The sequence below is a fragment of the Nomia melanderi genome, chromosome 6 (assembly GCF_051020985.1).
Source record: "Nomia melanderi isolate GNS246 chromosome 6, iyNomMela1, whole genome shotgun sequence".
Classification (NCBI taxonomy): domain Eukaryota; kingdom Metazoa; phylum Arthropoda; class Insecta; order Hymenoptera; family Halictidae; genus Nomia; species Nomia melanderi.
Genome location: NC_135004.1, coordinates 18586816 through 18611167, shown reverse-complemented (window position 1 = coordinate 18611167; position 24352 = coordinate 18586816). Strand labels below are relative to the sequence as shown.

General features: G+C 51.7%; 1 protein-coding gene across 4 annotated transcripts in view; it reads right to left on the bottom strand.

The window, feature by feature from the left end:
- Window positions 1-24352, bottom strand: part of LOC116430071 (irregular chiasm C-roughest protein) — a 234152-nt gene that overhangs the window by 57369 nt on the left and 152431 nt on the right. For all 4 annotated transcript variants that reach the window (XM_076368753.1, XM_031983724.2, XM_031983725.2 and 1 more), the window contains one exon: window positions 4870-5192. In XM_076368753.1, the coding sequence (XP_076224868.1) occupies window positions 4870-5192 (323 nt within the window). The remainder of the gene's footprint in view (window positions 1-4869; window positions 5193-24352) is intronic.

Below are 24352 nucleotides of genomic sequence, written 5' to 3'. Positions count from 1 at the left end.
GAAAGCAGCGGCGGTATTAGTATGCCGTAGACGAGGCGTCCGCGCTTACTCAAGCGAATAAATCCGGCGTATCAGTAACCGGGGTAAATATTTTCATCGGCGTCGCTAAAGCGGCACGCGGTGCCGCGCGGAATGCGGCCGTTCCTCCGAAAGTCAAGGAAATAGCCCGGGTAATAGAGTCAGCCGGTACACCCAGTATATTAAGGGTGCCGTTCGCTTAAATTGCCTTTCCCCGGCTCCGAACCTTATCGTTCGGTGCCGGGCGTGATTGTCCGGAGTGCGCGGGCGGCAGCGCGCGCCTCGCCGGCTTTCGCAGGCGAGAGAAGGCGAGGCGAGGCGAGGCGAGCGAGCGAGCGCCGCGTATATAACGTCGATATAGGAACGTTGCGCCGGTGTATCGCGGGGAATCGGCTGTCGGGCTAATCCTTGTCGCGCGGCGGAGCAAATAGAACGCGAGGAAGGCGTATGGGAGCAGTGGCAGCCGAGAGGCGGCCAATACGTGTGTACACGGCGATGTTTTATCGCGGTGGAACGCGGAAATTTTTCAACGGATAAACCTCGGAGCGGCGCGCAGCTTTTTGCGCGCCAGCTTTTTGCGTAGTTAGACACGGCACCGGGGTACGTTGGGCTGGAAAAAGCGGATCGTCGCAGCGTTTCGACGGGGACGAGGCCTCCGCGCCTGTACACCGGCGACGAACGCCGCTTGTTAACGCGGTGGACGCGCCGCGGTCAAATTGCTGTGATTCCATCGAGTTGCCAGACGTTTCCTTTGAGATCTGAGTTAAGGAGAAATTATGGATCGAGGAACGAAGCTAATCTGTTTCAATATTTCACGTTCAGCAAGATGAACACACGGATATCGCAACTCGATGAACTTGAAGAACGAATGTTGCCATATTCGCATTTTTTCGTATCCAGAGTAGAAAGGCACTTGCAGTTTAGTTGCTTAAGTAACAGAAGTTCGAGGAATAAGCTTTTCATGGAGAAGGATTGGGATGCTCTAAAAAATCCTCGCGAAGGGTAGAGTGATCTGTTATTATATTTCTTTCGTTTGGATTTTACTCCGCGAAATCGCCCGGAATCCGACGCTTCGGACTGCGCCCCGGCCGCAACGGTTTCCGTATTATGATATTACGTATCGCGGCGATGGACGCGCGATGACACAGATCCGCGGCCGGCGCACCGGTCACAGAGAAATTGGGAAATCTGCCGGGGCCGGCACGAGGCGCGCCACGCAAAATAGCCTGCGGCCGCGAATCGATTAGATTGGCCGGCTCGCGTTGCCAAAGGAATTCTTTGCGGTACGCGCGGTGGTTAATTGGCAGGTAATCGAATAAACGGCTGGCCTGTTCTTCCCGAACGTGCCCGGAACCGTCGATACCTGATGAAAAGCGAGCTGACAAGGTCTGAAAAAGACCGATCGAGAGTAGCCGGGATTTGACAGCGCTGTCGTGGCCGGGGACGCTTTTGTGGCCGAGGCGCAAAGGCACGGAAGAAGTAGATTGAACTACTTTCCGCTACGTAGAACGTCGGTTATCCGAAGATTCGTTTATCGAGTCATAGATTTTGAAATACGTTTCAATTGGTTCCTCGTACATAGGTCTGCGCGTTTGCTTGTTCTTGTCCGATTATTTGAAAAATCGTTTATTCGAACGATTCCTTTATTATTTCGGGTAATCTACTGTGTAAAGTTGCTTCGCGTTTCAGCGCAAAGCGGGACGTTCGAAAACTATTTCGCCGATCGTCGAAACGATTGTTTCCGGATAACAACGTAGACGCGTCGTTCGTATGCATTCGGTGATCGCGCGATCGGCGAATCGCGGGTCGTTAGATTTATATTGGCGATACTCGCGTGTTGAAGTCGACGCGAAATGAAGTGGCCACTCGAGATCGTTGAGTGGAACTTCGCCTGTAGCGCACTGGTTGCTCGGAGATGTTGCCTTGTACTTCTTTTATGCCGCAGCGATTCGTTCGAGGAAAGAGGATACGTACAACACTCTCGCGCACTCGGAGAAGTGGTCTTGAGTGGCCAATTGGCTCGACGTCTCTAATAGGCGAGAATAACATTACGATTTGCAGATTAATTCTCGTTCGATCAACTGGTCCCGCGGTCTTCGCGTGGCCGACAATCTTATCGGCAATTGGATCGAAAGACGTCGCGGACTTCTTAATAATATTCGGAACATCTATTTTGAATAATTGGGGCACAGGCTCTGCTCGTCCGCGACTCGATCATCCGATAACTCCGCGGATTAAAAAATTTCTAAAATATTAACGAGTCTACCTCTTCGTTCGAATGTCGATAAAACTTTTAATCGGTTAAATCAATTTCTCGTTGACACCACTTTCCGTCAAGTGGCTCATGAAACTTGATTTCGGAAGTTAAAAATATGGAAGTTAAATATATTAATATTCTTATAATATTAAATATTATAAATACAACTAACATACATGTTCGCGGTAAGGGGCCGCGGTCTGTCCGGCCAGTGCAAAGAGTCAAGGTCCCAGAAAGTTACTTCGTTGCCCCGAAACTTCCTCGTTTCCGCTGATTACGTACACGCGCGACGTTCGGCAACTTCTGATCGTGGATAGCTCGCCGCGACGGTCGAGTATAACATTCGAGGAAACCGGTGAATGCATATAGACTCGGACGGTCGAATGTTTTGTCACCGCGGCCCACATTTTTCGCAACTCGTTAGAAAGGCAATTTAACTTGCCGCCCACGACCTCGCTTAACGCGCCTGCGTTATCGAGTTCCCCGTGACTTTCCACATTTGGATTTCGAACGCGGCGCCTCGCGAAACAACGTTCCGAGGGCTGATTTGAATTTTTCGCGGATTTCGCGTCCGAATGTCTTTCCGCTCGGAATCGAAACGTCGTTTCGCCGGGTCCCCTGCAATCGGGCTGCACGACTTCTTCTCTGTAATTCGTGTCGTTTGTAGGAACACGTTCTCGGCCTCCGTCCAACGAATTAAACGCTCGTACGATTTTTATTTCACTTGCAATACGAGTCGCGAATCTTCTTTCTTCGTGGGAACCGGAATTCTGCAGGAACCTGCATCGAGCTTGCGAGTCGGTCTCCCGAGGGCGGACCGTGAGCGTTCATGCAAATTTTCGTTCCGTAGGAAAATTCGAAAGAACTCGGGCTAAATGATACATTACTTCCTCCTTATTGGTTTCGGCGAGTTCGGAGTAACGTAAACTTGTACTAAATTTGATTAAAACAAGTACATGGAAACGGAAATTGCTAGCTTCTGTCCTACTTCGATCCAAATCTATTATCAATACCATCTCATCAAAGTAAACGTAGACACAGAACGAGTACCTCCTTCTTTGCCTAATAGATCACGAACAATACAATCAACAGAAACAAAGTAAAAGGACGATCAAACGTATCCAAAGACAGTAAATAACGGAACAACATTGTCCAAATACCAGACTAAGTCGTCTGGTTGGCTTGGAAGAGCTCAAAAGGATCGATCAGGCTGCAGGAAAGCCGGAAAGGCGTAACTCGCGAAACTTTTACGAAGGTCGTGGCACCTTCCGGCGCAGAGAGACGAACAAAGATCCGGGAAGGTTCAGGTGCAGGCCGCGCATGAATTTCACATGCGAATCGGTCTCTTTCGGCCGGCGAGCCGCGCCGCGCCTCGCCGCGCCGCGCCGCACCGCGCGAAGACATAAAATATTTTGTCGCGCCGCGACAATTTACCCTCGCCACCCCCGGTCCGTTCGCTGGCCTGCTTTTTTCGGGGGAAGGGGCGGGCAACAAAAAATCAATAGGCCGCCGCAGGAAATTGAATTTGGCCCGCGCGAACTGGCCGGCTGCGTGCGGCCGCGGCCAAGAGAGAAAGCGGAGAGGAGAGGAAAAATTGGGGAACGAGCGCGAAGGAAATAACGTCTGCCACCTCCATCGAGATTCATTCGATTTCTGGCCCGGCTGGAAATATGTTCAACCCTTTGCACCCCCGTCTGCCGGCGGTGATCCGGCCGGGATATCCATTCCGATCCCCGTCGCTGGGGCTGGACGTGTATCGCGCGATTCCTTTGTGCCGGGCACATCTGCTGACGCCGGATGTGATGGATGGAGAACGGAACGCGCCGGTCTTTATCCGACTTCTCTGCGGTCCGAATGTTTCTATCGGAATCGATTATCGCCCGCGCTCGTTTTCTTCTTTCCATCCTTTCGTCTAATTTTCCACCGTGAAATCGTTGATACCGCGCGAGACCGGAAATTGCGCACCGGAAATTCTTGTTCGTCGCGGGAAATCGAGTTTTCAGAAGATTTGCGGCTCGACCCGCTGACCGCTACGCTCTTTTTGCGAGCATGCGGCCAGCTTTCTAAATGAAAATTGTAAACCGTGGAAGACGGTTTAAACAGCAATGATCTAATGGGAATTCTCTGTTTTATCGGTTGATTATAAAGAAATCTTCGTCAGTTCACCTGTTAACATGTCATTGCAAGTATCATGTACCATATTTGATGTGACAATCGTTTTTTCCAGCTCCCAGAAATTCTTATATATCTTTAGGAGCATCAGGAACGAAGGAAAGGTGAAAACAATTTCTCCGGTATCCATACGCCACGTCGGGAGCTAATCTAAACACGACCGAGCATTGAAAAACCTGTCCGCCATATTTCTGTTCCGCTAGGCGCGGCAGACAGTCCGCGAAAATGGCGTTCCGAGCGACTGAGACTGCGGATTGAAAGCAGCAGCGGGCGCAAAGGGTCGAGAGAGTACTGGGGCTGTTTCAAAAAAAATAAAAAGAAGAAAAAACGAGTCAACCTTCGCGAGAAAGTACAAAGGGAAACTCGCGGGCCGAGTGTGTGTACATAGACCGAGGTTCCTCGGCTGTTCTCGTTCCGCTTACCTTCCTCGTCGCTGCCAATCATGGCGTAACGCTCGTATCCCGTGAGATTTCTGACCGCGCCGAGCCCGAAATCATCCTTTGTCCACTGAATAGGTCCTTTCTGGTCGAGGACCCGGCAAGGAAGCGTCACGCGGCTGCCGATCACCGCGGTCTGGTCCATCGGCTCGATCGCGAACCGCTGATAAACTACTTCCGTGGTGGTGATGGGCCTCACCGTGGAAGCCAACGGAGACACGTTCGTCATGTTCGTGGCGGACGCTGTCCTGGCGCCCAGTGCCACCAGCAACGGCAGCCAGATTATAGACGACGGGATCCTTGTTCTCCTGGAACAAAACAAACGGAACGCTCAGACATTTGGAAAGTAAGTAAATATAACCAAGAACGGGAAAAGCAGGTTTTTGTGAAACAAGTAAGACCTCGTGTAACGTAATAAAAGAATTATTCAAGAGTAGCTATACAAGTGCATTCTTCGTAAGAAAATCAATGCGAAACTCGTAAACGCGAAGCCTTTTCAATTGGATTCAGCTGGGTAGAATGCAGTTTTCTTCATCAAGATAATCTACGTTCCACCTGCCCCAATCGACTCAGACACTCGGTATTTAGTGTACTCTATGTACCAAGCTTCGTTGTTTACAGGAATGTTCGCAGCGCAGATCGAGTTCTACGACCGTAAACCCGGTTCAGTTTACACATGGCAGTTGTTCGGAGTATAAACTTGTCAAAGAACGAAACTGTAACGACAGCGCTGTCGCGAGTTTATTCGCAACCCGGCGCGCAACGCAATCGGCAGTCGTCCGATCGCGGAGAGACACACGCGAGAACTCGGTTAAGGTTGGCAGGGACGTGTTTGCAGTGCATTTATCCCCGGCCGGCCATGGCGCGTAAAGCAAACGCTAAATATCGTACCTGTACGCGCAACAATTCTTCCCGCCTCTTCGGGGGCAGGGGACTTATCCCCTGAAACATAGGCCCACAATTAAGGATCACCATGAATTCCGAGAGTGCACAAATCTCCGTGTAACGGCGCGATGTTTACGGTCGCGCGAGCGCGACACGCCACTGTGTATCTCTCCGCCGGCCGGCCCCGGAGGCCGTGTCGATCGAAAGCGCGTAGGAGGGCCGGCGAACGATGGATCCGAACGCGAAATAAAGCTCGTATTAAATGGGGGCCGACGCTCGGTCCTCGCGCGATCCTCGTCGACTCCCCGTAGCGTAATGCGAGTCAGACAGGTAGCAAGATACCTGAGTGAGTAATAACAATTAATTGTACGAACGTTGAGAATTTAACTCGGAATCGAAAGAGTCCTAGCGCAGTGTCCATCGTCAATGCGGATGCTCGTCAATGGCCTGCGGATGTTGGGGTTGCAACGAGGGATGAACAGATGAGGATAATGACGGTTTTCCTGTCGACGTTCCCAGGGAACGCCAGCGATCTTGCGGGGGTGGAGATCGATAGGCGGAAGATCGATTAACGTAGCGTCTTGTAGGGTATAATGTGCTCTTTAACGTAGTTCAAGAGTGTAAGGCTGTTTCTAGGTATAAGACGGACGACTGGCGTCCGCGCAAAGGTCAGTTACAGTCGAAGAGTGGCAAAGAGCGAGTTGTCAGTGGTCGTCAGTCGACTCGGTATAGTTATCTTATTTGCAGTTGTGTATTAATAGAGTAGCTTGCTTCCGAAGACGTCGTAAATAATTTAATTTACCCATATTAATTGAAACCTCCGCATTATCGACGACAAACTTCATTAGCCTGCTTCGTCGCAAAGAAAATGATTGCCGTTCCCATCGCTTCTTTTCTTTCGCTCTGAGCCCCCTCGGTTGCTCAAAGCTTGATTTACGTTCTCGCAAGACGTCGGCGACGCTCCTCCGTCCTGTTCGGCGCGGCGCAGCGCCGTCCTTGTTTATCTGCACGGTCCCATCGGATTCGGAAATGAGAGTGCGGAGGGGGTCGCCGGAGAGAAGTCGTCGCCGTAAATGGGACGATAAAACTATAGCCGGCACAACGGTAGCAATTTATTATTGCGCCGTAGAGCGCACAGCCGGCCGTGCACGTGATGCCACCATTATGAAGAGAGACTGGAGAGCCTTCCCCTCCTCCCGCCTCAACCCTTTTTTACGAGGGTAATGTTGTTTTGTCGTTGCAGCGAAAAAATACACTGGCTGCCGGCAATTATTACGTGGGACGCTTTACGAGGGACGAAGGTGGTGATCTTGTTGTCTTCCAACGACGGGGAGGAGCGCGCCGCACGCCAAACGATCGGGAGATACTTTAATAAAACTCGAACGAGCCGCTCGCCGTCGCTGCGACAATTACATCCGCGGCCCTGGGGCCTCGTGATCGATAAGGGTCGGTTCACACTAACGGTCGATTCGCCTCTTCGTTCGATCTAATACCGTTTGTACTCCGTTAATATGGTATCAGAGAAACTTTAAGTTTCGACGTTTGGAAATCCACCGAGCTGTGAGAACTATGAGAAAAAGGATTTTATAGGATAGAGAAGAGAATCGCGTTACAGATTATTACGATCGGCTTGAAATCGAAGTGCAAAGGAAATATTTAAGATTGGTTAACGTTAGAATATAGTCTGAGATGAGTTGGCATACAATGATTACTCAGTAGATAGAAGCTAAGAGACGTTGACTGGCAACTATCGTATCATTGATCGATCAACTAAACGCAGCTGTAGTATCGAGCACATGTTTCAGACATGTAAAGCACAATATGCTTCCTCGCCTCGTTTTTATCGCAGCTGCGCTACGAACGCACCCTAACGCGCGTGTTCCCACTGTGAATCGCTACTCTATTTATCTTCGTTCATCGGAAACAATAAGCAATGGAAGAACATCGAAGAGACTGCTCGCGGACCGACAGTGTGAATTGACCCTAAATCGAGATTCTTCGACCGCGTTTCTTCCTCATTCCGCGGAATGAGAGGGCACGAGAGGGGCTTAGACGAGAGGACGCTCGTTGGATCTCCGCGCGGAAAGTATAGGACGATAAACGATCGCACGTGTATACACCCGCGCCGCGTTACAATTTACGCGGCAATTTCTCGCTCCGTTGACCCAGCCAGGCCGCGGCTCGCCTGGCGAGAAGCGGACCGACGCGCTCGCCCGACGAAACTATTCCTCTTAATCGTTTCATCGACCCCTCAATTAACTTTCATTCGTCTGACCGACGACTGCTCGAAATGCCGCGTCTGCTTCGACCCGCCGCCTTGCTTCGCTCCGTTTTATTCCGCGGAGAGGATTGCGCGTGGACTCGGGCGATTTTAGATCAAAGCTCTTGAAAATCTTTGCTTCTCTCGCTTCGGCGATCTTTCTAATTCCCACTTCCAATTAATAGCTGTCATCTGAGATACGCTTTCGACGATTCGATTACTAAATCAAGCAACAGAGGCTCTAGAATAGATATTCCTATACTCCCAGCTATAAAATTGACAGAGAATACCAGCAAACAATGTTCACGAAATCTCGTATCACCCAAATGAACTGTTTCCGCAAGCCCAGCGTAGTCTAGTGAATATTTCGAGAGGTGACTTTCGGTCGCCATTTGATTTGACGCGGTAAAATTAGAAAATTTAATATTTAATATTGAACTATACATCGGTGCGCGAAATAAAGAAGCTTTGTTTCTCAATTTACCTGTGATTTCTCTTTGAATTTGTTTAAAAAGAAATTCTTCCGAGTGCAAAGGGTTAATATCCGTGAAATCGGTGGTTCCCGGAACCTGTTAGCCGGTATTTACCAGCGAACATTTGATGTACGCTCACTCTGTTATCTCGTTGGACAGGCTACAGGGCCATCGTTACACGTCGCAGCCGTGTTTCTTGGAGGTGTCCTTGCTCCGAGTTAGCCATGGCGTCAGGCATGGCGAGACTCGGCCTCGCTTCTTGCAATGGCCCGTTCCCCCGTCCGTCGACAAAGGGAGGATGTCGTAAGACGGTCGTACGACGTCGCGGGCCGGCCGCTTCTTACGAGCTCAATAGGATAATAACCCCGTGGCCGGTCGACGGCTACCGGTCGAACGAACAGTTTCAATAGGTACACGCGGGTAATGGCCGTAATAATAATTGCGCTTGTGCCCGCGCGTCAACCCGCCCGCGCCTGCTGGACCCCTTCCCCGACGCGTCAGCCGCGTCTCGGAAACTTTGAAACGTGTCCAGGCCACGGGACACAGGCGTTATATGTGGGCCACCGTTTCCTGTCGTCGTTGACAAATGCCTGGATCGGCTGCGGCTTTGCGGCCCGAATCGATACTCCGGCCACTTTAACGCGTTCACCTGGGCTTCGCGCTTTAGGAACTCTCGCGCCACGCCACCTCCCTGCGTGCCTCGCTGTTGGGTAACCAGTCGACGCTCGAGTCGACGACTCCTGCGAGCCGCGATTCTTGCGAAGCTGCCTTTCGCTCGTTCCAGCCTCGTCCGCCGCGTCATCCGAGCGCCAGCCAAGTCACGCGTGTCGCCCCGCAAAGCCATCGAGAGACTCTGGAAAGCTGTGTTTGGCCAACAGATGTTTTCTGCAGCTGCGGGCAACGTGGCTTGCAATTACCTCGTCGAAATTATGCTCGAACGTTTTCAACGAGCGCGCTTTATGGCTCGATTAGTTGTAGACCTCCATTGGGACACAGTTTTGTACATGGGAACGAAGAGATGCTTCTGGATAGTGGGTTAGATAAGGTGGACCGCGAACGATAAGAAATTACGACTGCGAATAATCGGTCGGTTCGATGGCATCCGGTGGAAATTCCTCGAGGATCCTCAAGGAGCGACAAAGCTCACGCGACCGATATCCGTGTAGCCCGAACTCATAAGAGGCCATCAGAGCCCGTCGCGAACAGAGACCTCCTTCAGAAGATAGTGCAAATATTGTTTCACTCGTGGAACGTGCATAGTTTCAACCAGATTCCCGGTCGCCGGAGGATCAACGAATTCCTTGATCCGAATGTTCGCGCCTAAAATAGCTGCCGGGCCGCAAGCCGACGAAAGACAAACATCACCGAATAGCGATCTCTCCACTTCGATGTTTGCTTTTCGGCAAAAAATAATGTCGCCTGTGCTCCGACGGCCGGGATGTATCGGTTCGCGGCCGGTTCTCGAAACAATTCGATTATAAAGCGGGAATGAAATTCGAGGACTCGCTCGCGCGGAAATCGTTCAGATTTGAATCAGGCTGTTGGGCTTCGCCTTCCGACCCGGGTTCTCCATAACACTTCGATTAAAAATTTCCGGCGAGCGGCCGGCTTTTAACCGAGTCCGGGTTTTAATTTAGAGACGTCACGGTTCACTTTTAATTACGGGACACAGCCGGGCGAGCATCCGATTCGATCGAAATAAATTCGATAAGTCGACCGGGAAGACTCCGCTTCCGGTGTTTCGTTTCATCCTTGAATATCGAGTAATCCTTTCCGTGCCGCGAGAAAGGAATTACGCGAAAGTTAACCTTTCGCACTCGAGAGGCGAGTCTCGATCGGAATCTGATTCGACACGGCAAAGTATAACGGATCGCCGCGTGAAATATTCGAGTAAACTATTACGCGTGTTTTCTCGTTAGTTAGTTTGGGAAAATGTCTATACCTCATCGAGAAATATCGGATATTTCCCGTGGAAAACTCGCGAGTGCGAAAGGTTTAACGGTTTTAATTAATACTCGATCCACACGAAACGAGGCCCGAGGTTCGCTAAAATTTGTTATTTACCCGGTCGTACATTATAATTCAGGGATTACGTTGTATCCCCGGCGGCGCGATAAATAATCGTTGGACGGTCAAAAATGTCGAGAATTTACGGCGGCGCCGGTAGTATTTTTCTCTGGGCACACGTGCGCGCGCGCGCGCCCGCGCGTCCCATTCCATCGATGTCCCAATCTGCGGAACGACGGCTCGCAAATCAACGATTTTTAACCATTACTGCCGCGGGTCCGTGTTTCGATACCGCTCGTTCGTTACCGTGCCTGAATTCCGGCATAATCGCGGCCACGCGTAACGAATGGTACGTCGAATCGTTAAAAACACACGGCATGCAGATGGGAAACGGGAACGCAGAACGAGGAAAGAGTTAGCGAAAAAACGGGGACCGTATTCGTCGCAACGATCTTACGCGCGGCGCATCGTTCGACGGAGATTGCAAGCACCGAGTGTTGTTGATGCTGCGCTTACATCGATCCAACGGAATTTAGCAACGAACCAGCGTTCGTCGAATATCCGCGAAAGATGGTCGCTCGATTTTATAAATAAATCTTATCGAATCACGTTCGGATAACGTAAGTGATAGGTGTTACTCTAACAAGAGAACTGCGACGCTAAATCACTGCTAATTATTCGTAATTTGAATGTTGAACTCAACTTGAGTCTAAACGAGACCGTTGCCTTTGAAACGATAAACGATATTACACGGATCGGAACGCGAGATAGCGGCAGGAAAGGCCGACAGTTCGAACGAAACGCGATCCACCGATGACCGGCCGCTATCGAATCAGAAGCGGACAGCGCGCACCGCGGTCTCCGGTATCAATTGGCTAAATTAAACGCCCCCTTTGCTTTTTATCGCGGTCGCGCGTCGAGATTTCGCGCGGTTTCGGTATCGAGTCGGTCGGCGGCCGTCGTTGCAGGTTCTATTCCAGCCCGATCCATCGGAGCATCGCGGCCGCGCCGTGTAACCGTGCGCTCGTAGATCATGTTCCACCGATAAAACGCCGCCACTCGATAGAGGCTCGCGATAATTAATTGCCGGCTGCTCATTCGAACAATTACACCTGAATGCCGCGGCAATTATCAGCGCGGCGCGGCGCGGCAACGACGCCCGCCGCGTTTCAACAAACGCACTCGTTTGTCGCGTCGACCAGTTCGCCGCGAGTCATCGAAATTTTCGGCCCCCGGACGAAAAATTGTCCCGTCGATGTCGCGTCGCGCGAACAACCGTGGTCGAGCATATTATTAACCGCGCGCGAGAGGAAGGGAATTAGAGGAGTAATTGTGTTTCCTTGGAAACGTTTCAGCTCGACAATCGAGCAGCGGAGCGTTCGGAACTTTCAGCGGAGATAATGAAATTGTTCACCGAACGATTAGATACTGGAACAGAAGAGAATTCCGCGTTAACCACTCGTTACTCGAGTAATCGATCCTTCGCGAACGAACGTGATTTTGTAATACAAAGTCGCGAACGAATCGTTTAATTATACAAACTGCCAGGGATCGAAAGAGAGTCCGCTTTTCCTCTAGTATTTCAAAGTTCGATACATAATTCAGAAGCTTCATAATTCATAATTCGAAGCTTCCCGCTCGAAAAACGCGAAGGACCAACATCCCGAAAGTCGCGACGTTCCTCCTAAAACGGTAACGTTCCCGCCTTAGGATTGCCGTTGTTCAGAAGCGAGCGGATCATCGGTGAATCCAGGCAGCTCGATCGTTTCTCCGGCAAAGCGAAGCCAGTCAAGTCCCACGTGTCTCCGCTCGTGACTCGTCTCGTTGCTCGGCGTCGGTTCGCGGGGCGGCCCTCGAAACGGAAATAATGTAACACGGTTCGCGAGACGGCGACGCGTTTTTCCGGGCGGGTAAAACGCGTCGTTACGGGACGGCTGTATCTGACGGGTGAAAATCGAACGCGCTTGGCAGACACGTCCGTCGGGTACGAGTCCCCGTCGTCGAGCTACCCGGGCGTCGCGGCGAGACACGACGTCTCTGATCAATTTGTCATCGCGTGACCCAGTATCAAAGATACGAGTCCCCGGCGGCCGCGGCTTCTGGAAACGTCCGGCTTACGTGTACGTGCCGGCGCGGCTCGATACCGCCGAATCGGCCGGCCGGGTTGCGCGCCGGGAGCGATAGCCGGGGAAACCGGTCGATTCTCGCGCTCGATTCCACCCACTGTTATTTAACGGGCGACGGTACAGCGGCGGGATCGCCGAACGAACACCTACCAGCTACTTCATTGCGCTACTTTGCTTCCCGTAGACTACGTAGTCGGAAACAGGTGCTGCGGAACATAAGCCGCGCAACTTGGGATCCTCCTCCTCTGTCTCCGGCGCCGTTCCGGGGGCACAGACGTTTTATGGATCCCATATAAACACGTGTACGGGATAAAGTTGCGCGAGGCCTCCCATTCGTGGCTGGTACTTGTCCGAAGCTTATTGCGCGCTTACCGCGGACCCGAGTTTCATCGAACATCGGACGGTTCTTTGCCGAACGTGTTCTCCGGGACGATTAAAACTCTGCTATTGTCAGTCGATCTTTATGCTAATAAGGGGTTTCGGGAGTTGTTCAGCTGGAACTTGGCATTTAGAAATGTTAGCGGTGGAAGTTGTTTGCTTGGTTACCGCCGTATTCCCGGGAAGATGCAGAGGTTGAAATATTATTCTCGTTCTTCTCCTAGTGTCAATCGCAGCGCGCACAAGTTTCGATTTTTTAAGTATCGTTGAACTGCTCGATTGCCGTTCTTTGTCCGGATCGCAAAACATTCCCCCAGAAATTCCGAACGGCGACGGTCGGCCACAGCTTCCCCATCGGAGGACTCGGGGATTTCCGGGGGATCTAATCGGTCGATCTCCCCGCTCTCGGATAAACCTCAATCACGACAACGATCCCTCCGAGTGGCGAACAGAGGGCTCCCGATCGGAGTGTATCTTCGAAAACGCGGCTGTTTTGCTTCGCCCTCGTTGCCCGGCCCGATAACTGCGGAACCGTAATATCTCTCTGGCGTACGCCTTTCAATTTGAATAATCCGATGAATAAATTTGCCCGGGCCATACAGTCCCGACAATCGCGGCGCCCCCGGTATCTCCTTTCGTCGATGGGGACACGTATCTGCCGTTCGGGGCGCGACCGTGTCCAAACTATCGAATAATTTTTGATCGGCTCCGAGCTCTCGGGGCAACAACGGCCGAGCTTCGAGCCGGCTAACGGGTGGACCTCCGCCCGTCGCGAAATTCGCTTTCCCAGCCGACTGCGGACGCCGGCCGTTAACGTCGCCATTAGCGCTTTCTTGACTCTCGCCGTCGCGGAGCCAGCGCGCGCGCCGGCTGGCGAGCCGAGATCGCTCGCCGGACCAGCTGACGCGCGAAAAACCCGCGAACTAGGTTGAACCACTTCGAATATATCATTTTTATCGCGCGGCCGACTCCTCCTCGAGCCAATAATCCATAAACGGGCCGACGGTTTTCGATTAAATATCTATTAACCCTCGGAGTTTTTTCAAGGCTGCGCCAGCGACGGCTTCTAACTGGGTCACCGCGGAGCTCGGACTGTTTTGCGACTCGAATATTGCGAAAAATCTTCGGCCCCGGAAAGTTTCTTACCGTGGGCCGGCTGCTCCGCTTCTTACGTAGGAAAGTCGAGAGAGTCCTAATATCATCATCTCGAGAGCAGCTCCAATTTCGACGATCGCGCATCGTTGACACTCGTCAATGACCTGCGGGCGTTGCAGTTGCAACGAGGGATAAACGGTTCAGTCGATAAACTCGCCGCGAGTCTTCGTTTTGATTGGCCGAGTAACCGTACCGGCGGATAGCATTAGCATCGAAAACAACGGGAGAGCAGACGAAAACGGACCAATTAGATTCGCCAGGCTAGCCCAGTGGTATTTGGACGGGCGTTGCCGCGGTATCTTCCAGCGGCCGGTGTCGCTTCTTACACGCGCGGGACGGGCGTGTAGGAAAATTGATTTATTATCACTCGGGTGTTTTCACAGTGTGCCTGTTTGCCCGTATCAGTATTCACGCGGCAACGAAAACTGTCAAGCCGGTGCCGGTGGCTGGCCTAGGCCAGCAGCGCAGCCTCCGCTCTCCTAGCCCCGGCTAGATGCGGCGGTCGCCGGCTGTTGCAGCGCGGACGCATTGTATGCTCACACAACAATCAACATTGGCCGTGTGTGGCTCGGCTGTTTCACACGGGCCCCACAATGCCGAGGCCGGGGCGTGTGCGCGCGTGTCGCGCGTGTCGCGCGTGTCGCGGACACACCGATACCGGCTGCAGCTCCGCGCGCCGTGGAGACGCAATATCTGGCTGCCTCGGTTCACGGCCGGAACGGGAACGAAACGCCGGATCACGGTGTCTCGATCCGGGAAAAGGACGCCGGGTCTCGGTTGCCTCTCTGTTTCATCGCCGGCAGCCCTCGACCTCCCGCTTCCCGGCGCGTCGATCCCGTTTTCATTAACATCGCGCCCTGTGGTCGACTATTTTCAGTGGATCCGTCGCGAGCCGTGCAACCGCGCCGGAAGTGCAGCGATACTTACGCCGCCGCCCGCTTCTATTGCTCCCAGCCAGCGTCCGTTGTTTATTTAAGTAGCGACTGTTGTCGAAACACGCGTGAGACCCGGCACCGGTTCCACCGGCTGCCGACTATTTTTATGGAATCTATAAACAAGTGCAACGAATACCCCGCTCGCAGCCGCTTTCGCTTCCGTTGCCGGCCGACCGATTACGCTCGCGCTCCGCTCGAGGAGTGCCTTCGGAGAGAGAGAGGATGAGAACGTTCCTCTGTGCGGAGACTGGACCGATACCGTGTAAAAACGCGGCGTGCAGCGGACAATTCCACCGTGGTATTCCGGAGCGGAGCGTCATGAAATATGCAGTCACTCTTGTGTATAAACATCCTGCCTTTTTGACGTCCCGGCTCGTTCCGACGGGAAATTGTGTATCTCGTTCATTTTTTTTTTTGGTAATTCTACGTGACGGGGATGTACGGGGCAATGAAGGGTTGGAGGATTTGCCTTTTTTCAGCGTTGCTGCTCGGACGTTCGAGGTAGACCGAGGCGAGTCGTCTTCTGTGTAACGGCGAAGAGATGCAACTATTCAGATATCGACGATAAGAAGCGAGGAAGAAATTTCGAAGGTTTACCCTATTGTTTCCGAGTTGCTTCAGTCGCAATCTTTCTGCGAAGACGATGGGAAGACGTTCCCTGGTTTAATTCGTAATTTCCAAACACAACAACCGCGGGCATTCGGAAAATTAGAATTCCGAGTTTCTGAAGATTCAGAAAACTCCCTGGATTTCCTCGGGAACGCATTGTGAACCTGTCTCCAGCGTTCTCATCGCATGTGCACAGGTAGAATGCTGTACCATATGTTTTGAACGTTGCGCGGAGATCGCAAAAACGCCTGATATTCCCTTAACTCGTTGTCCAATTGAATTGCCGGGAAGGAATTAAATCCCGGCGCAAGACCGCGGTCCGTACTTTATCCGGGGCTTCTGTTCCCGAGCCCCTTTTCCGAAGCGGCACGCCTGACAAGACGTTTTGCGAGATTCGGGACAATACCGGCCGGATCTCGCGGTTCATTCCTCCCGCATACCGAGAGCTTAAGCGCGTTTCGTGTCCCTTTCATGCACGGGAAAACATCCTGTCCGCTGGCCGTGCCCGTATCCTTTTCTTACGAGTCGCGTCCGAACGTCGCGGACGCTGCCGGAGAACGGAAGAGGATTTGCGTAACGTCGCATTGTTCTTTCGCGACGGGAAAATCGCTGGCTTGATTCATGAATGTAGATTTCCAGCAGTAATTTAGGACCTCGAGTCCTCGAGGCGGCGTTACTCGGTGTCCGAATAAATGTCCCGCAACGATAGTCGATACGTCGAGCATTGGAAAAAAGAAGTAACTTGTTGCAGTAGGTTAGCGTAAAAAGTGACTAGTTAGTGATTAGTTTCCTTGGAAACTAATGTTAGAACGAATGTACGGGATTGGACGCTGTTGATTGCAATAAAGTGGCACGAAATGGAAAATTGAGAATTGGTATTTGAGGAAACATATTTAACGCGACGAGAATACTTTATGATTTCGACTGAGCTGTCAGACCTAGATGACGTGTGACACAGATTTTCAAATGACCGAGAATCAGCGTCGCTGGGAGTGAGCTGTTTTACAGGAATATTTCGGTGAATCCGTCGAAATATTAATTGGACCGACAACGAAGCGAAGTCAAAGCGGAATTACAATATCGTAGATCGGTAATCCTGTTAATTACGTCGATTATCGCAGGATGCAGGCGCAGACATCCCGGCCTGGATCAGTTCAATGCTCGCGAGTCTTTCTCATTACGTCGGTTTCAACGAGTTCCTACTCTAATCTATCAGAGTCAGGGCGGTAATTAGTTTTACTAATAGACGCTGATACGTTGCCGACGGGTTCGGGTTATACTATGAGGACTAATGGGTTAATATGTGTTTCCATTAACCCGCAGTTACGTACTGACACTCGCGGCAACGGTGCTCTTACTTTTAATTGGATGCGTCGTTCTCATAATTAAATCAGTGAAATCAGGAAGGTGTAAGTCAACCTTTTTCCGTCGACGGGAGGCGTATCGGTGAAACCGCGTTACCCGTGTATAAATAATTGTTTTCCTTTGCTCCCGAAGAACGGTAACACTGATCGCGTTCATCGCGAGACGCCGTGGGAAGTTAAAATTGTTTGCATCGGCGCGTCGAAGCGTGTCGCCGAGCCGCACCGCCCGAATCGTTGACGAATTACTGCGCCGCTTAACCAAATCCGACAATCGAATTCTCAATGCCGTGCGGTTGACAAGGAAAACTGTTCCATCGGAATTCCCTCGGTCGCTCGATTCGCTCGTTACGTCTGTTCCGCGAACACACGCGCGCGGCATTTATCTCGCAGCCGCTGCGCGCGAGACGCGGCGAGTAATTTTCCGCGGAACGAAGACGTTGCGGTGCAGAAATAAATTGCGCTTGCCGAACACAGAAACGTAGTTTCGAAGAAAGAAAATTCGTTAGACGTCTTCATAATTCCGTCGATTGTTAAAATAGCAATTCATCGATTGCAATTTCACGCTTTAATTACCGCGTTGCCTAAATTCAATACAGACTTATGATATAGACTAACACAAGTGTTCCTCGTACAAAACGTTAATCTGCCACATTTTAATTAAACGAAATATTCAAACAAAATCTCCGTTCTTGAATTTCCGCACGATTTTCTGTCAATCTAGCTTTCAGAAACGTTGTACAAATCCTCACGGAGTATCGGACATACTTATTGAAAAAACTTTCAAGTGCAAAGCGCAAAGAGTACCGAAAACTACGAGCACTGTATCATATCCCCGTATTTCCCAAGCACATCCAGCGCGAACCTCAGAAACAAAAATTGCACGCGAAGTATCGAATCCTGCGGAAGCCACGAAAGGTCATTCCAACTCCGCTGGCATGTCCGATGACGTTGCCTTCGAGTGCAACCGGTACCGATGAAGCGCACCGCGAAATTACCCTGGAAGCCGGTCGACAAGTGCGCGGCAGCGTTGGTCGTCGGCGTTCCGCGCGATGGAATTAAATCGCGGAGCGAGCGACGGGATCGGTTCGCGGGAGAGTGTCGGGTTTCGGTGGACGAAACCCCGCAATTCGACTGTTCACATAAAGAGAATTAAAGGTTATCAATAAGTCGCTAAGTAGTTGCTGCCATACAAAATGATTTCCATCTGAGAAATATCAATTTTGTGCAAATCAGTTCCGTTTCTTTACTCGTATAACGTTGGAATCGAAAGGCAAAGTATCCATTGTCACCGAAGAAAGTTCATAATATCCCCATAACGTAAAGAAAAATGTCGTATGTTTAGCGTTAGACCTTCGAACTTTTATCCGAATGATTTGTTTGTGTCGCTCGTAGTTTCGAAGTTATCGAGTTTCGTCTAGGAAACGGCTGTTTGGCCGCAGTGCGCGACGGGTCGGCTCGATGGGAACGAGCGTCCGCGCGGCCTCGTTGTTCCCGTCGCGAGCGGGCGAACGCCGTTAACGTTTCACGGTGTGTGCAGGTAACCGACGCTCGTTGTCTGCGCGGCTCCGCCGCCCGGCCGGCCGGTTACATACGACCGGTACATATGTAACACGCCGCGGCTCGCATCCCTGTACCGCCATACATCTGCAATGCAGAAACGAGAGACGGGCTATGTAAATTCAATATTTGTGCCGGGTACGGGATGATCATTCGTAGGAGAGAGGGACGATGGCCGAGGCCACTTAGAGGCTTGTGCTGTGTGCGGAGACGGTGCACGTTCGGCCATCATCGACCGCTTCCCGGCCGGTTCGTCGATTGTTTCGAGGCGTGAATAATTCCTCCGCGGCCCCGGCACTCGCCGCTTGCGATCTTCGGGAAAATTAAGTTTGCCGAGGGGGTCGTATGAAAATGCTCGCGCGAATGTACACGGGAACCTTGGCAACTTGGAAACGCCAGAGAATCGAACGGTTTCAGCGTTCTCTCGCGTTCCGCTGTGGGAACTGTAATTCGCTCTCGCGTTTTATCCCTGGAACTTGAATTCGGAGGAGACCAGAGTTCTATAAACTGGAACGATCTCTGCACTTGGAAAACCGAAGTCACAGCTAGCAGCTAATGCGTCGGCGTTCCCTGGAAATCCGTCTGATCAAGGTTCGACAGTAATATTCTCCACGGGACAGTTCCCCGATACCGTCGCGTCACCTCGAACGTTCACTCGTCCCCCGATCGATGGGTCTAATTTATATTTACGCGTCGCTCGGTGCGATGCTCTCGGTCGTCTGGCGCGAAACGCGAGGGTAAAACGGCGAGGACCGCGCGACGCCGCCGCCGCTCGAGCGGAACACTCGTCGTCGCCTATCGCGTTTCCACGTTAATCACTGAGCCCGTCTCATTACGCGAATCAAAACATCCGTGACAGACGCGATCGCGGGTCCCACGGACGCTCGGCCGTTCGAGCGTGTGCGAGTCGGCGCGGCCACGCGCGCGCGTGGAGGGTTTGTCAGCCGGCGACCCCTTCTAGCGTTGACCTTTCGCCGGAGCGAGCGGCGCGGATCGATATCGTGAAACGATATTTCCTCATTACGGTCGCGCGCTGCCACCTCGGCTAGCGGGTATAAATTTCCTCGCCGAAAACACTCGGACGCGTTTCCCGAGCCCAGCTGCAGACCTCTCGCTCTCTGCTCTCTGCTCCCTTCGCTTCGGAGCGAGACCGGCGGAGAACGGATGGGGGAGGCCAGCGAAAAATGGGAATTGTCTATTACCGACCCCCGCGACGCGAGAGGGAAATGATTCATGCGAGATTACCCCTACAGCCGGGGGATCGGGTGGAAGTTTCGTGGGAACGGAAAGACATCGGGCCCGGAACGGCGGCTACGCGGACGACCGGAGGGCACATTGTTTTTCGTGTAGCCCCGAGGAAACCGTCTCGGGATAATTACACCGTCTTTGCCGTGATTATAACAAATGCAGGCCTGAATGGGAACAGAGCCGCGTCTCGTCGCGAGTAATTCTTTTAGCGGGATGAACATTTCACGCGGCGCCTCGCGAAACGAGACGGAAGAGAGGGTCGCGGCCGCTGAATGCCCGTCCGCGCGCCGCTCTTCTTCTTCCTTACCCAGACCTTGGAAATGTGAAATACTTCTGCGCGGAATGGAATTACCGCGCGTCCGGCGTTGTTTCGCCCCGGTGTTTAAACGGCCTCGCGCACGCCGCTCGTTACAGCGGCTGGCCCACCCGTTTGTATTACCGAGCGGCCGCACTCCATTATCGCGGTCGGGGCTTCGTTATTCCATTACGATCCGCGCCTCCATTTACGTCGCAAATTACTTTATCTTCGGAAACCCCTCCGCGAAATGAATCGGTTATCTCCCCCGGAGCGCGAGCTCTCGGCACGCGTGCCGATTCGCGCCCTCTTGGCCGCCGCGAGCCACGCAATCGAGGCGAGCCGAGTCAACTGCCGCAGGAATCTCGAGTGGAATGGTTATTTTCTAGCAGAGACGAATAGACATGGTTATTTATCCGTCGTTGCGCGAGACTATCGCTTTCCTTCTGACCGAAACGTTCGCTGCGCGCTTGCTATTCGATTCTAACGTCGCGATATTATCCGATCGCTCGCGTCACTAACGTTCGTCTTCGACATCGACGATCTTAGACGTTACAACCGTTTTCAGGCAACCCAGGAACACGGGTCATCGGCGAGCATCTCGACAGTCAACGTGTTAACAACGATCCGACCCGGATCGGTGTCCTTTCTGCGATTGACGTTTCGATCGCGCCGCACACGGCCCGGCTCGGCCACTAAGGCCACTGCAATACACGGTAATTCGATTAATCTTCGATTAATTACACGTCCCTGCTCGAACAGAGACGCGCACAGCGCGACGTCGCATATCCTGCGCCGCGTGCCGTTACATCGCTCAGGTACGATGTTTATCCTTAATCACCTGCACTTAAACTGAGACACCCCTCTCCGCGTAAGCTCCTTACATCTTGTAACGATTGGGACTCGAGGAACCCTGGGTTCCTCCGTGCACCGAAATCTATTTATGCCGGTTATTTGGGGCGTGTTACGGCTTCGAAATATTCGATCGTCTACAGTGCAGCTTTACGAGAGCGGGCTGTTTGTAAGTAAGTAACATGTACCGTTAATAGGCTCTGAAAAATAATCCTTTATACTTCAGCAATCTTTTTCATTTCTGTTCCAAAATATTATAGAAACATTGCTGAAGTTTCGTTTGTACGTTAAATTACTTTAAAGTGATTTTTTAGACCTTAACAGAACTCGCTACGACGAAGAATCAAGCTTGAAGGCTAACATTGTGGAATTCGAGGCAGTAACGATAAGAGGATTCACACGAGGAGATCATTTTTCATTTTAATAGCGTAGGTATTCCGGTTTTATTATTTCCCTCGGTGGTATGCGTTAGCCTCGACTGTATTCCACGTAGGCTAAAACTGATATACTTTTATATTGTACGAACGCGAAGAGTCAACGATATGTAACATACTTTTTTCGTGTCTCTCGGTATTATCTCCGCTTTATGCGGCAGTTATTGTATCGCGAACGGTTCGCCCACACTTTTACGAGTCCCGTTCATTTCTACGAGTGTATCGCCGCGATCTCCATAAAAAGAGGCCGTAGTTGATAAGCTGCAGTCGACGCACGCCGGGATTCACCGGAACGCGAGCGGTCTCGGCGAAATTTAGGAGCTCGTTAGCATAATGCGTATGAATTTGAAGCTTTTGATCGAGGGGCGTAAAATTCTCACGGACGGTTTAAGGGATTTGTAAATATCCGCCGTCTTCGCGAATGCCGCGCGCTTTTCATTAGTTCCGTGTCCTCTCGCGGGCCTGTCTATTGTATGCATAAGATATTATAAAAGGAGCTTCGGCGCGAGCTTTTACGACACGCACACCGCGCGCATTTACAAGGGAAGTTCCCACTAAAAAAGGGAGAAGACAGGTCGCGAACGGTTGCAGTCTCGCGAAAGGATGTTCAACCTTCCAGCGAAAGGTTCTTTTGTTCGATGCGAGCGAGGTCGCGTTTGACAATCGGAATTAGGCGAGCAATTATCGTTCTTGCCCGAACGTTGCGTTCGAAATTACCCGTTCCGTTCGATCGGACTTGCTCGAGGCTCGACGATTAAAGCGACGCTAATTATTATTTAATTAACACCACGGATACGCCAGAGAACCACTGACTCACGTGTACCCGACAAATGTGTCGAAACTTCCCGTCGGCCCCATCGATCCGCGGGTTCAACGAATTTCAAGATTATTTAATAAGCTCCGTAACGAGCCGCGCCGGTCGGTGAACCGGCTGAAGGGTGAAAGGCTTCGAGCCAACTGCGACCGATTTCAGACAGTCTCCGTCCACACGACCGCTGATCAAACGATAACGTCGCTAAATCCGAAAGCGAAACAATATTTCGACACGTTACACCGAACTTCGACGCGTTGCGGTGAACAGCTTTCCGTATTCCGCGCATCGGAGATCGAGAAGCTCTCTAGATTCAAAGATTCATGCGCTCCGAAGCCTCTAGAAAATTCATTATGCGCCTCGAGAGAGGAACTTTTCCATTCTCTGACGTTTTTCTCTTAATCATGCGACCTCGTTCGAAAGCAGCGAGCATTTCGGCAGCGTGGATCCAGACAAGGTCCACGAAAATAAAACATCGATCGCCCCGGTACGTCGGTCGGGAATGATCTTTCATTAAGAGTTATTAAAGTATCTATCGTCGAGCAATTAACCGTAATTGCCCCGCGGCCACTCGATAACTTCGCGTCGTATCGGTCCGGAATAATGGCCGATCAACGAAAGGATATTTCTGTTCCGCTCCGCGGCAAAAAATCCGAAACAATTTGCCGCGCGGCAAAAACCTCGGACGAGTTTAGACAGGACAGACGGATGGTCGCGGTTCGATCTTAATTTGCGGCGGCGGCGGCGGCGGCGGCGGGTCGGGGAGAACGGTTCTACCACACAGAGATGCGTCGATTGTTTTTCCGCCGCTCTGCGCGCCGCCCGGTTCCCCATTGATTGGAAAAGACGGGATAACAGGAAGCGAATGGATGGCGCGTCGCCTAATCCTGCCGCGGCGTAATAGATTAACACGTCCCCCCGAGACGTCGCCGGCCGACAAAAAAATGGCGGCGCGGCGGGACAAAAAGCCCGGACGGCGCGCGCAGTGAAAGGACCGGCCTATTACAGGAAGTTCGAAGAGTCACCGGATAAATAGCTTCCATTATCGAGGATGGCTAGGCGCTTCTATTGGCCGCACGCTATTTATTTATGCGATCACAATGGACGGAGCTCGGAGGGCTAGAAGACGGGGCGCGCACTCGTAGCCATCTTTTTTTCCCATCTGCGACACTAAAATTGCTTTCTCTTTCGGATTTGCTTGTGTATACCTCGTTTTCTTCTTTCGTACTGTCTCGTTACTTTCCGCCTTCTTTGCTGCGGTGTTCTCAATTTTATTTTTCTTATTAGGTAGAGTAAAAAGTTGTACTAGGAAATGTTGCGAAGAGGTGAGATAAAAGCTAATAGAAAATTCTTGAGTAAAACACGCGTTCCATAGTGCAACTATGAATATCTACTTAACACCTTGTCGAATTTGAACAGTTGGAATTTGTTGTAAAAATTAGGAAAGCAGATTGCTCGAGATACGAATAAGAATCTTGAAATCGGTCATTTTGATCGGAAGCATCGTCCAAGATTTCTCCTGTATTTCAATATTTCTCACGTGTCCGAAGAACGAGCTTGTTCCAGTCGCGTAATTCGCCTTGCGATGCTCCGCTTTATCAGAGGAGCGGAAAACGGGAGAGGGCGGCGAGGAAAGCGGCGCGCCGCGGCCCGAGGAGCCAGCGAAGAGGAAACGGAACGTTTGCCTCCGTTAACGCGATCGCCCTCCTAGCCCCCTTCGCGAACGGCCGCCTCGGATTTAACTTTCAAATAGCCCCGGCGGCCGTCGCGAGTTTAATTTCACGATTATTTTATTCGCTGGGAAAGAAGCTAAGTAGGTCGAGGGCGACTCTTAATCAGCACACCTTTTCAAGAAGGTAATACCGCGCGCGCAGTTTTGCTTAGCAGCCACTACTATTAATTTCTTGTTCATTCCCGGCGACCGACGTTCCGCCCCGAGGAGCCGGCTAGAATGAAAGAGCCGGGAAAAGAGAGAAAAGCGGCGGACAAAAGGAGGGGGAGGAGCGGAGCGATCCGTCGTATCAACGAAATTACTCGGCGGGATCTCCGAGCCGACGCTCGTAACGCATCCGGCGCCGC